The sequence below is a fragment of the Pristiophorus japonicus genome, chromosome 15 (genome assembly GCF_044704955.1).
Source record: "Pristiophorus japonicus isolate sPriJap1 chromosome 15, sPriJap1.hap1, whole genome shotgun sequence".
NCBI classification, from domain to species: Eukaryota; Metazoa; Chordata; class Chondrichthyes; family Pristiophoridae; genus Pristiophorus; species Pristiophorus japonicus.
Window position 1 is genome coordinate 175,439,227 of NC_091991.1, and position 13,838 is coordinate 175,453,064.

Genomic DNA, 13,838 nt, shown 5'->3' on the forward strand with positions numbered 1-13,838 from the left:
CGGTTCACCACCACCTTCTCAAGGGCAATTAGGGATGGGCAATAAATGCCGGCCATGCCAGCGACGCCCACATCTATGTACCGAATGAAAAAAACCTGGAGATCGAGAGATTGTTCTTGGTTAAGGGTATCGAGGGATTTGGTGCTAAGGCAAATGAATGGAGTTGAGCCATGTTCTAATGGAATGGCGAAACTGGCTCGAGGAGCTGAATGGCCTTCTGTTTTTTATGTTCCTGTGGAGAGCTACAAGACTCCCAGTGCCATGAATCCACGCATTTGGGAAAGGAAAGAACTTGAATTTGTTTAGCGCCTTTCACAACATCAGGACGTCCCAAAGCGCTTTACAGCCAATTAAGTACTTTTTGACATGTAGTCACTGTTGTAATGTGGGAAATGCGGCAGCCTAAATTTGCGCACAGCAAGCTCCCACAAACAGCAATGTGATAATGACCAGATAATCTGTTTTTAGTGATGTTGATCGAGGGATAAATATTGGCCCCAGGACACTGTGGATAACTCCTTTGTTCATCTTTTGAAATAGTGCTGTGGGATCTTTTACGTCTACCTGAGAGAGCAGGTCTCATCCGAAAGATGGCACCTGCGACAGTGCAGCACTCCCACAGCACGGCACTGGGAATTTCAGCCTGGACTTTAGGAGAAAATTGGTAGAAATCCTGAAAAGGTGTGTTAAAAAAACTAGTAAGAAATCTAAGAATGACGTGTTCGCATGAGGCAGTGTTACCTGTGGCTCAGTGGGCAGCACTCTCGCCTCTGAGTCAGAAGGTTGTGGGTTCAGGGACTTGAACACAAAATCTAGGCTGACATTCCCAGTGCGGTGCTGAGGGAGTGCTGCAGTGTCGGAGGGGCAGTACTGAGAGAGTGCTGCACTGTCGCAGGGGCACTACTGAGGGAGTTCTGCACTGTCGGAGGGGCAGTGCTGAGGGAGTGTTGCACTGTCGGAGGGGCAGTGCTGGGGGAACGCCGCACTGTCGGAGGGACAGTACTGAGGGAGTGCTGCAGTGTTGGAGGGGCAGTACTGAGGGAGTGCTGCACAGTCGCAGGGGCAGTACTGAGGAAGAGCCGCACCGTAGAGGGGGGCAGTACTGAGGGAGTCCTGCACTGTCAGAGGGGCAGTACTGAGCGAGTGCCGCACTGTAGGGGGGGCAGTACTGATGGAGTCCTGCACTGTCAGAGGGGCAGTACTGAGTGAGTGCCGCACTGTAGGGGGGGCAGTACTGAGGGAGTCCTGCACTGTCAGAGGGGCAGTACTGACGGAGTGCTGAAATGTCGGAGGGGCAGTGCTGAGGGAGTGCTGCAGTGTCGGAGGGGCAGTACTGAGGGAGTCCTGCACTGTCAGAGGGGCAGTACTGAGGGAGTGCCGCACTGTCGGAGGTGCAGTACTGAGGGAGTGCTGCAATGTCGGAGGGGCAGTGCTGAGGGAGTGCTGCACTGTCGGAGGGGCCGTCTTTCAGATGGAAAGTTAAACCGAGGTCCCGTCTGCTCTCTCAGGTGCACGTAAAAGATCCCATGGCACTATTTCGAAGAAGAGCCTGGTGTCCTGGGCATATTTATCCCTCAATCAACATAACAAAAAAACAGGTTATCTGGTCATTATCACATTGCTGTTTGTGGGAGCTTGCTGTGCGCAAGTTGGCTGCTGCGTTTCCCACATTACAACAGTGACTACACTCCAAAAGTACTTTATTGGCTGTAAAGCGCTTTGAGCCGTCCGGTGGTCGTAAAAGGCGCTATAGAAATGCAAGTCTTTCTTTCTTCTACCTGTGTGGGGATGATCTCTCCCTCTCGAAGGTGCAGGTTGATAGTGTCCAGAGGAGCGGGCAGTTTGATGTACTCTCCCGTGCTGCTGAGCGACGAGCCCTGTTGGTAAAGAACACGTAACTGTTGAGCTGGAGGTCAATACAACATCTGGACAGTTTTGTAAACAGCACAAGACAGTAATGCCGGTAATTCAGAGGAGAATGAATGAGGCTGGGGGCGTTAAATAAAGATCTCAGGCTGGTGCAGTTGAGAAGACAGTCAGTGGACCGACAGTCTATGGTGCCAGCATTGGCTCAGAGGGTAGTACTCTCACAGTAATGCCAACCCCACCATCTCTCAAATCATGAGACAAACTCGTAAAAATCATCAGATTTGGTTGGAAATTGGGGGCCTAAAATCGGTGAATGCCAAGTGCTGTCCAAAGGACCGCCGATGGCCGTCGAGAGAGACCGGGCGGTACTTTGCCAGGAAGATTCCTCTAAAAGAGGCGGCAGTACTGCCCGACGGCAAAACAATGGAGAGGTGGCAGCGGGCAGGAGCTCTCAATCTCGGCGGCAAAGACTCTCGCCGCCCAAGTGCCGCTGAGGATGGAGTCGGGCCCAGGGAGGGCGGAAGAGCTGAAAATAAAAAGCACTGCATAAAAAAAAAAACAACGCAACACCTTCCGGGGACCCCATCCAGGTAAGTCGCTGTGAAAATAACATTTTAAAGATTGTTCGCTAACCTTTTATTTCATGCCTTCATACCTACCGTCGGGGTAAGACCTGCTTCCACGCAACGCTCCTTCCCCCTGCTGGCTCCGACTCCCGCCCCGCACCAATCCGGCATCTCGGCGGGCGGGAGGACGGCAGCGGGCGGTTCCCGGCGGTGCTCTCCTCCCGCCCGCTCCAGCCCACGTGGAAACTGGGAGCGAGAGGAAAACGGGCAGCAAAACTCGCCGGCAGCGAGCGGTAAGGCCACCAATATCGGGCCCTGTGAGTTCCATTTCTTTCAAACATAAACCAATGTGGAGCGACAGTTTGTTTATAAACCTCACTAGCGGCTTTATTTAATCTCGAACAGGTCACAGCTCTTTAGAAAAACTTCATTCCTGCTTCTGAAAACACTTTACAAAAAAAACTTTTTCTAAATCCTAGCCGTGATCACCAGGCTGCCATGACTGAGATAAATGAGTTACACAACTGAGCCGATACATTTGTGGCTTGGGCCACCAGCCAGTGGCAAGAGGCCGGCTTTCCACCCACTGACCGCCTGTTTGATGCCTGATGTTTATGCGAAGCAGAACTGAATCCTCCGCTATTATACATCCTGTGTGTGAGATAATGTCAGCCGTGGCTCAGTGGGCAGCACCCTCGCCTCTGAGCCAGAAGGTTGTGGGTTGGGATTGTGGGTTGTGGGTTGTGGGTTAAAATCTAGGCTGACACTCCCAGTGCAGTGCTGAGGGAGTGCCGCACTGTCGGAGGTGCCGCCTTTCGGAGATCTGGGGGCGGGGGGGCGCGGGGGGGGGGGGGGATTAATTTTGACTTTGGGCGATAGTGTAAAACGGGCAACAGTGAATCGACAGCCAGCCCTCGGATGAGACGTTAAACCGAGGCCCCGTCTGCCCTCTCAGGTGGACCTAAAAGATCCCATGGCTCTATTTTGAAGAAGAGCAGGGGAGTTATCCCCGGTGTCCTGGGGCCAATATTTATCCCTCAACCAACACCACTAAAAACAGATTATCTGGCCATTATCACATTGCTGTGTGTGGGAGCTTGCTGTGCGCAAATTGGCTGCTGCGTTTCCCACATTACAACAGTAACCACACTCCAAAAGTACTTCATTGGCTGCAAAGCGCTTTGAGCAGTCTGGTGGTCATGTAAGGCGCTATATAAATGCATGTCTTGCTTTGTTTCTAGTCGAGAAGTAACGATACTTTTTATCGTTGTCACTTATTTTAAACTTTTGACTCTGTCTGGTCGTCATAAACTCAGTTCTGTGTCACTGACTCCATCCTCCTCCCCAGCCACTCATTCAGCTGAATAAGACAGCGTGAGACCTTTACCTCTGGCTGACCCAGAGCTGAGCTCCCAGCACTATATCCTACCCATCATCACACCTTTGCCCTTCCATCGCCGCAGCACTGCCTGTTTCTGCTGCTGGCCCGCCGAAACCCTTCATCCACACTTCATCACCAACACAATATTTCTCCCCAATCCCCTCCTTCTGGCTCGGTCTCTCCAACATCCGGAATTTCTGACTTGTCCAACACTTAGCCACTCTAAATCTTTTCTGCACTCAGTCCTGCTCACCCATTATCCCCATTTTCACCAACCAACGTTGGCTGCGGGCCCCCCAACACTTTTGTCGGTATCTTCAGATCCCTTCACGACCCACAACCCAACTCAACCCAATACCCAGGACTCCCGCTCATGATCACCAGCCAGATCGCAACTACCTGTGGGTGGCTATTGTAAGATAAAACTTACCGGCACATTGTGATGATGCTTTAATAATGCTTTTGTTTAACTGTTACATGATAAAAGTAAGTAAAATGTGTGTTAGCCTAGCTAACCATGGTAAACACTGAGAAGCAAAGCATCATGGTAAATAAATTGAGCCATTATTATGTTAACCATTTTTTGTAACTGCTAAAACGAGCTCCATTTAGAGCTAGAATGGTCAAGGCCAGAATATTAATCAGTAAGATAAAGGTGTGCAGCATGTACCATTTCTTAACGGAATTTTGCAAAGCCAAGCTCAGTAATGCAGTGTGTGTAAAAGTTCTCAGAGGAGGAATGAAGGGCGGGTAGAGAAGGTCAAAGGTTAAAGTCTTAGAATGATGTGCTGTAAGGCTTCAACGGCTTCAGATTTTTACAGCATTAGAATGGGAGAAAAAAGGTACAGGAATAGCACTATTGAACTCTGGGAGCAGCGCAAACACAGGGGAAAACTGGAGAAGAACCAGTCAACAGAAAACAGCAGGAGACCATGGCACAGTCACTCAGTGAGCTACCATTGAGGTTTCATGGAACTGACTGTCTATCGCCTTGTTAAGTATTATTTATTTGTACTTGGAAATAAACTACTTAATAAAATCTGGTGTTTATTTACAATATACCCAGCGCGGTTTGTTGTGGTCACGGACAGGTCTCTTCTGGCAGATCTATAAATCTTACACTACGGTGTAGAGTTTCGAACCCTCCAGGATTATCCTGAAGTCTCCAGGAATTACACAGGAATACATGGAATGTACAGCACAGAAACAGGCCATTCGGCCCAACTAGTCTGTGCTGGTCTTTCTACTCCACACGAGACTCCACCCATTCCATCTGCCTCATCTCAGCCTCTCAGCACACCTTTCTGTTCCCTTTCCTCTCACGTACTCCTTTACTTTCCTTTTGAAAACATCGATGCAGTTCACCTCAACCACTTCCCATGGTAGCAAGTTCCACATTCTTACCACTCTTTGAGTAAAGAGATTTCCCCTGAATTCTCTATTGGATTTATTAGTGACTATCTTGCATTTACAGCCCTTTGCTTTGGATTCTCCCACGAGAGGAAACCGAGGTCCCATCTGCCCTCTCGGGTGGGCGCAAAACATCCCACAGCCACTATTTCGATGCAGGGGAGTTATCCCCGGTGTCCTGACCAATATTTTATCCCTCAAAAACACCTAAAATCAGATTATCTGGTCATTCTGGGACGTCCGCGAGATCGTCAACATCTCCACAACTACCCTGTCCAACCCATTCAGAATTTGAGAGATCTCGATCAGGTCACCTCTGACCTCCAGGACACTGCCTAAGCAACACCCAGGAGGAACCAAATCATCGGAACATTAAACAAACGTTCACTCCCCATAAACACTCTTGTTTATTCGTAATTAAATGATTGGGAATTGGGAAAATAACCGTTTGACTGGTCAGGGCGGTTTGAGGTGGGAGGTTTTGCGATAAAACCTCCAGGATTAGGCCCGAGCAGAGTTGGGAACCCTAATAGGGACAAAGGACAGGATCAGGCTCCACTGTTACACCACCGATCACTCCACAGTCAGTGACTGAAAGGTGTTTCTTCACCAACGCTCTGTCCCTTCCAATATACTATATATATGGGAACATAAGTAGTGAAGAGGAAGCAAAGAGGCCTCAAGGGGATATAGTCAGGCTAAGTGAATGGGCACGAACATGGCAAAGGGAATATAATGCAGAGAAATTTGAAGTTATCCACTTTGGTAAGAAAATAGAAAAGCAGAGTATTTTTTAAATGGTGAGAGATTGGGAAATGTTGGTGTTCAGAGGGACCTGAGTGTTCTTGTACACCAATCACTGAAAGTTAACATGCAGGTACAGCAAGCAGTTAAGAAAGCAAATGGTATGTTGGCCTTTATTACAAGAGGATTTGAGTATAAGAGTAAAGACGTCTTACTGCAATTATATCGGGCCCTGGTGAGACCACACCTGGAGTATTGTGTACAGTTTTGGTCTCCTTACCGAAGGAAGGATATACTTACCATTGACGGAGAGCAGCGAAGGTTCACGAGACTGATTGCTGGGATGGGAGATTGTCCTATGAGCAGAGATTGAGTAGACTAGGCCTATATTCTCTAGAGTTTAGAAGAATGAGAGGTGATCTAATTGAAACTTACAACATTCTTACAGGGCTTGACAGGATAGATGCAGGGAGGGTGTTTCCCCCAGGCTGGAGAGTCTAGAACCAGGGGTCACAGTCTCAGAATAAGGGGTCGGCCATTTAAGACTGAGATGAGGAGAAACGTCTTCACTCAGAGAATGGTGAATCTTTGGAATTCTCTACCGCAGAGGGCTGTGAAGGCTCAGTCGTTGAGTATATTCAAGGAAGAAATCAATAGATTTTTGAACATTAAGGGAATCAAGGGATATGGGGATAGTACAGGAAAGTGGAGTTGAGGTAGAAGATCAGCCATGATCTTATTGAATGGCGGAGCAGGCTCGAGGGGCCGAATGGCCGACTCCTGCTCCTATTTCCTATGTTCTTACACTCACCGACTGACTGGAAGCCCGCACTTACCGTGTAAAAGTCGTACCAAACCCCTTTGGGGAAGTATGCGTTCACAGAGTCTGCCCCTGGGTCCAAGACCGGGCTAACGAGGAGGCTGCGTCCCCATAGAAACTGCCTGTCGATGGAGTAAGTCTTTGTATCGGCGGGAAACCTGAATTGATAAAAAAAATGAGCAACTTCAGAAAATCACTGGCCAAAGAAAACCCCAAAAAGGGTTCTGCACAAGCAACCTCTGCCCGTGCTGCCCTGCCGTCCTTGAAAGCACTGCCTGACCCTGGGAATGAAATGCTACCCCTACGGCCATTGGACACAACCACTTGGTTTGGGGGTCAGGGTTCAGGGGTGGTCAGGTCAGGGACCTCATCTACTGTCACTGGACAAACTAGCAGGACGCACACTTAAGGCCCCTCGGGCTGGGAGGCCCAGGTGGATTCCGGCCACTGTAACTGCCGATTCTTGGAGTAAGATGACCATCCCCTGCCAACTTCACACCTGGACGGGGCAGTGGGACATTACATAGGATTGTATCGGATATTCGGCACAGAAACAGGCCATTCACCACAACTGGTGCATGCCGACGTTTATGCTCCACTCGAGCCTCCTCCCGTCTTTCCTCCTCTAACTCTATCAGCATAACCCTCTATTCTCTGCTCCCTCATATAATTGTCTGGCCTCCCCTTACATACATCTATACTATTCGCTTCAAGCCATCCCTGTGGGAGCGACCAGACAGGGGAAAAGATCAAGGCAAAGCAAGCTTCAGAACTCAAGCCAAAAATGGAAATTCATTGACAAGCGTAATAACTTTAGCAAATGTTGTCAAACCATAGGCAGAAAACGTGGACTGTTACTTGACTAACCAGACTAAGAGTCTGGAGAAGCCACTGCAAACTGGACAGACTGATTCAATAGTGGTAGGTGAGATCCCAATCTGGGAATGGGATGATGGGTGCATTACCTCTGGTGAATCTGGGAATGGGATGCTGGTGATTCTGGGAATGGGAGGCTGGTGATTCTGGGAATGGGATGATGGGTGCATTACCTCTGGTGAATCTGGGAATGGGATGCTGGTGAATCTGGGAATGGGATGCTGGTGATTCTGGGAATGGGATGATGGGACTAATTTCAGAAAAGTAGCAACTTACTCGAAGAGAATGGCTCTGGCGACGGTCTCCCCGAGGGTGTGCGCGCGGTGGAAGAGGGTGTAGAGGTACGGGAGCAGAGAGTAGCGGGTGAGGAGAGCACGCTTCATTGCCGCCTGAGCAGATTGACTGAATGCCGTCGGATCCTGAGCCTGGTGAAGCAGAGACACCATTTCAGAAAATAAAACTCTCACCAAATTAAGGTTCGACAACACGAGGCTGCACACATTCAAATTTCAAAGCGCAGAGTCATCTTTAGTCCCGAATATTGACGGGTGACAGGGGAACTGCGCCGGGCGCCATCGAGTTCGAGGACACGGAATTACTGCCAGTATCTCAAGGCCCCGAGCCCAGGCCCACTGTGTGAGAAAGGACAACGTTATCGCGGAGAAGGGAGACAGAATCGGAGGGCAAAATGTCACCTGGAACTCCTCTCCGTCTCCTGCCCCTGCTCTCCGTTGGAAGGGACGTCCGATAAACACTCGGGTTGGTGGTGATGGAGTGGCTGCTTTTGCTCCTGTCTCTCTGCAATATTCCCTCTGGCTACAACTTTCAACAGCGGAGGAGACCCTGGAGTGTGATGGCTACTGGTTGCGACTCCCATTGAACGGGGGTGAGGGGGGTGAGTGGGCAGTTGGGGGGGGGGGGGGGGAGAAGGGGGTGAGGAGGGTGAGGGGTGGGGGGTGAGGAAGGTGAGGGGGCAGTGGGGAGGTGAGGAACGTGAGGCAGGGCGAGGGGTGGGGGAGGTGAGGGGGCGGTGAGGGAGTTGAGGAGTGTGAGGGGGGTAAGGGGGTGTGAGGGGGCGGTGGGGAGGTTGAGGAGTGTGAGCGGGTAAGGGGGGCGTGAGGGGGGTGGGGGGCGGTGAGGGGGTTGAGGAGTGTGAGGGGGTAAGGAGGGGCGTGAGGAGCGTGGGGGGGTGAGGGGAGGTGTGAGGGGGGTGTGAGGGGGTTGGGGGGCGGTGAGGGGAGGGAGAGGAGCATGGGAGGTGAGGGGGGTGAGGGTGTGGTGGGGGCGGGGGTGAGGAGGATGAGGGAGGGAGGCGAGGGTGAGGGGGGGTTGGGTGAGGGGGGCCTCCGGTGATCAAAGAGCGTAAAGTAAACCCCTCCCCGGGCCATTGTTCTACTTTCCCCTCCTGTGAGGAAGTGCTTGGCCTGCCCAGGGAAAACCGTATACGGAGCACACCGTGGGCGGGGCAGGGGGGGTTATCACAGGCCTGGAACCAGCCCCGACCTGCGAGGGAACACCAGCCGCCGGTCGGGGGTATAAGAGGAGGAGCCACTTCATGATACAGCGCCAGCCGTTCCGGGAGGGCGACTGGGTGACGTCACCAAAACGCAGGTCATCGATTGGAGCATGGGCAGGAACTTCGGCGGGGCCCGGGAACAGCAGAGGAGCGGTGAATGACCGGGGCAGAGGAGCAGCGAGAGATCGGGGCCCAAGAGAGGCGAGGGCCCAGGGGCAGCACGGGCCAGCCCACACTGCGATATGTGAGCGCACTGGGTCCGTGCAGCAGAGCTGGGCTCCAGTCGTCCTGGTTGACCCTTGCCACTGGACCAAGACCTAGCTCTGTCAAGCCCGTGTGGTGGCCTGTGTGCAACGGTCACCCCACGTTAAAACAATCCACGCACAGGCATCTTCCACCCTTCAATTTGCAGTTTGGGACCGGGGATATTAGGTCCTTCACCGAATCGCCTGTGAACTCATTGAACTCATCGCTTTTTAGCGTGGAAGCAAGTCATCCTCGATTCGAGGGACTGCCTAAGAAGAAGAATTAGCATCACATCACTGTGCATGGCAACGATCCTGGGAGTGGGTCCCTTCGACTAAGCCATCAGTTGGGTTCGTGACCAATGTTCCCTCTAATTTGGTTTGGCCCTGCGCGGACCCTTGAAGGGGCTGCGCGGGCCGTTCAAAACACAGTGCGTGCGCGGTTTTTGAACTGAGAAGCTTGTAAGCTGGCTGCGCGGGTTCCCTGGCGCGCTGACAGGGAACATTGTCCGTGACCCTTCGAGCAAACACTGGGACAGAGTATCTCATCATCATAGGCTGTCCCTCGAGCGAGGGTGACTTGCTTCCACAGCAAAAGGGATGAGTTTGCAGATGTTTTAATGGAGGAAACATCGAAACATAGAAAATAGGTGCAGGAGTAGGCCATTCGGCCCTTCGAGCCTGCACCGCCATTCAATAAGATCATGGCTGATCATTCCCTCGGTACCCCTTTCCTGCTTTTTCTCCATACCCCTTGATCCCTTTAGCCGTAAGGGCCATATCTAACTCCCTCTTGAATATATCCAATCAACAACTCTCTGCGGCAGGGAATTCCACAGGGTAACAACTCTCTGGGTGAAAAAGTTTCTCCTCATCTCAGTCCTAAATGGCCTACCCCTTACCCTAAGACTGTGTCCCCTGGTTCTGGACTTCCCCAACATCGGGAACATTCTTCCTGCATCTAACCCGTCAGAATCTTATATGTTTCTATGAGATCCCCTCTCATCCTTCTAAACTCCAATGTATAAAGGCCCAGTTGATCCAATCTCTCCTCATATGACAGTCCAGCCATCCCTGGAATTAGTCTGGTGACCTGATATTCCAGTCCTGAACTCCAATTGAGGGGGTGGAAGATGCCTGTGCGTGGATTTTTTAAACATGTGGTGACCGTTGCACACCAGCCACCACACGGGCTTGACAGAGCTAGGTCTTTATCCAGTGGCAAGGGTTAACCAGGACGACTGGAGACCTGCTCTGCTGCACGGACCGAGAATCTAGGCTGACACTCACAGTGCATTGCGGAGGGAGTGCTGCACTGTCGGAGGTGCCGCCTTTCACCGAAGCCCCGTCTGCTCTCTCAGGCGGACGTAAAAGATCCCACAACACTATTTCGAAGAAGAGCAGAGGAGTTATCCCCGGTGTCCCGGGCAGATATGCATCCCCCGTCCAACATCACTAAAAAACAGATTATCCGGTCATTACCTCATTGCTGTGTGTGGGAGCTTGCTGTGCGCAAATTGGCTGCAGCGGTTCCCAGATTACAGCAGTGGCTACACTTCAAAAAAGTACTTCATTGGCTGTAAAGCACTGTGGGACATCCTGAGATCGTGAAAGGCGCTATATAAATGCAAGCCTCTCTTTCTGCAACTTTTTAACATGGATTTTTAAATATATATATTCAATTTTTCTAAAAGCTGCACACTCGGTCCTACCTTCTCCTTTTCGACGTTGTGGTTTCGGGAGAAGGGATAGAAGGCACCGAGCTGCATCCATCGGACACACAACTCCTCGGTGGTACTCCCGCCAAACCCGCATATATCCGCTCCCACAAGAGGAATTCCAAACATATTGAAGTTCAGGATGCCTGCAGAACAGAAATGGGTAGAAGGGGTGGTGACCCTGTGCCCCATCGCAAGCGGCCCCACACACAGACATTGCCCACTAACGCTGCTAAATCACTGCACGGCACAAAAGGTCCTTGAATTCAGGTGTCACCCACGGCTCAGTGGGCAACACACTCACCTCTGACAGGCCCACTCCAGGGACTTGAGCACAAAATCCAGACCGACACTCCCAGTGCCATACTGAGGGAGCACTGAACTGTCAGATGAGACCTTAAACCGAGGCCCTGTCTGCCCTCTCAGGTGGACGTAAAAGATCCCATGGCACTATTTCGAAGAAGAGCAGGGGGAGTTATCCCCCGTGTCCCGGCCAATATTTATCCCTTAATCAACGTTACTAAAAACAGATTATCTGGTCATTATCACATTGCTGTTTGTGGGAGCTTGCTGTGCGCAAATTGGCTGCCGCGTTTCCCACATTACAACAGTGACTACACTTCAGAAAACTGAATCATTGGATGTAAAGCTCTTTGAAACATCCTGAGGTTGTGAAAGGGACTATAGAAATGCAAGTTCTTTCTTACTGGCTTGGCGCAAGGGCGTGTCTTTGTGGGTTGCTCAGTTGTGCGAATTACAAAGTTAAAATCCTGGTTTCTGGTTAGATAGTCACTTGAAAAAAGTGATACATTAAACGAAATGGAGAGAGCACAGGAGACTGGGATTGGACTCAGTGACTCGTGTGGAGAAAACGATTGAAAGCGTCCTAAAGCCCAGGACTGATGGGGAAGGGCCAGCTCCTGTGCAATAATAGCCGGGTCTGTAGGGAGTCTACCATGGCACTCATGGTGCTGGGTTTAGTGATTCAGGCTGCCTGCTCCGGGCTATTGTCGCTGACCCTGAGTTCTAGCAAGCCCAGGATGGCCGCAATGACCTTGAGACTTCCGGTAATGGCGGGAGGCCGAGTGGTCCAGAGGCAGTCCCTCAAAATCGAGGAAGACTTGCTTCCACTCTAAAAGTGAGTTCTCAGGTGACTGAACAGTCCATTACAGGAATTACAGTCTCTGTCACAGGTGGGACAGACAGTGGTTGAAGGAAAGGGTGGGTGGGACAGGTTTGCTGCACGCTCCTTCCGCTGCTTGCGCTTACTTTCTGCATGTTCTCGGCGACGAGACTCGAGGTGCTCAGCGCCCTCCCGGATGCACTTCCTCCACTTAGGGCGGTCTTGGGCCAGGGACTCCCAGGTGTCAGTGGGGATGTTGCACTTTATTAAGGAGGCTTTGAGAGTGTCCTTGTAACGTTTCCTCTGCCCAGCTGGGGATCCCCTGCCGTGTAGGAGTTTCGAGTAGAGCGCTTGCTTTGGGAGTCTTGAGTCTGGCATGTGGACAATGTGGCCCGCCCAGCGGAGCTGGTCGAGTGTGGTCAGTGCTTCGATGTTGGGGATGTTGGCCTGATCGAGGACACGAACATTGGTGCGTCTGTCCTCCCAGGTTATTTGTAGGATCTTGCGGAGACATCATTGGTGGTATTTCTACAGCGATACGTCACAGCTCGCTGAACTTCAGTGCAGCCATGTGACATTTCCATTTCCCACAGAGCCCTCCCTCACACCTTCCTGATCACCAGCACTTTTGTACTGTGTCTCGCTCACATAATGAGAACGCAAATGGTATGTTGGCCTTTATTACAAGGGGATTTGAGTACAAGAGTAAAGACGTCTTACTGCAATTATATAGGGCCCTGGTGAGACCACACCTGGAGTATTGTGTACAGTTTTGGTCTCCTTACCTAAGGAAGGATATACTTGCCATTGAGGGAGTGGAGTGCGACGAAGGTTCACCAGACTGATTCCTGGGATGGGGGGATTGTCCTATGAGGAGAGATTGAGTAGACTAGGCCAATATTCTCTAGAATTTAGAAGAATGAGACATGATCTCTATTGTGTTCCGAACACAGATGAGGCTGCACACAGGGAGGTTAAAGTAACAGTGATCTCAGTCTTTATTAAGACGCTCCAGAGTCAGGAACAGGCCTTAGGGGCCGGCTTATATACAGTGCTCCCAAGGGATGCTGGGATCCCTTGGGACTTCAGGGGATGAGCTCCCTGGTGGCGGAACATGGGAGTGCATGCTTTACAAATACACAACATCACTCCCCGCCAAAGTCAAAGTGAAAACTATTTACAAGGTGAGGCGGTCGGGAGCCTTTCTTTCCCTGGTGGACTGTCTCGGTACAAATGTCTGTTCTGGTGTGTTGGCTGTGCTCTCGCTGGGCTGGCATGTTGTTGGCCCTGCAGGATTGCTGGGTGAGCCTGGCCTTGCTGGGCTGTTGGGCATGATGGGTTCGATTTCCTGGTCCGGGGTGGTGTCGTTGATCCTTTGGGTGTGTGTTGTAGGTTGTTCAGGGCAGTCTGTGAACCACAGCCTCGTTTGGTCCAGGTGCTTTCTGCAAATTTGTCCATTGTCTAGTTTGACTACAAACACCCTATTCCCTTCTTTAGCTATCACCATGCCCACGATCCACTTGGAACCATGTCCATAGTTTAGCACATACACAGGGTCATTCAGATCAAT

General features: G+C 51.1%; 1 protein-coding gene across 4 annotated transcripts in view; it reads right to left on the bottom strand.

Annotated features, from left to right (window-relative positions):
• LOC139281259 (lysosomal alpha-glucosidase-like) overlaps positions 1-13,838 on the bottom strand; it is a 264,822-nt gene that overhangs the window by 5,596 nt on the left and 245,388 nt on the right. For all 4 annotated transcript variants that reach the window (XM_070901337.1, XM_070901336.1, XM_070901335.1 and 1 more), the window contains 4 exons: positions 11,140-11,291; positions 7,943-8,091; positions 6,807-6,948; positions 1,779-1,877 (listed from right to left, as the gene is read on the bottom strand). In XM_070901337.1, the coding sequence (XP_070757438.1) occupies positions 1,779-1,877; positions 6,807-6,948; positions 7,943-8,091; positions 11,140-11,291 (542 nt within the window). The remainder of the gene's footprint in view (positions 1-1,778; positions 1,878-6,806; positions 6,949-7,942; positions 8,092-11,139; positions 11,292-13,838) is intronic.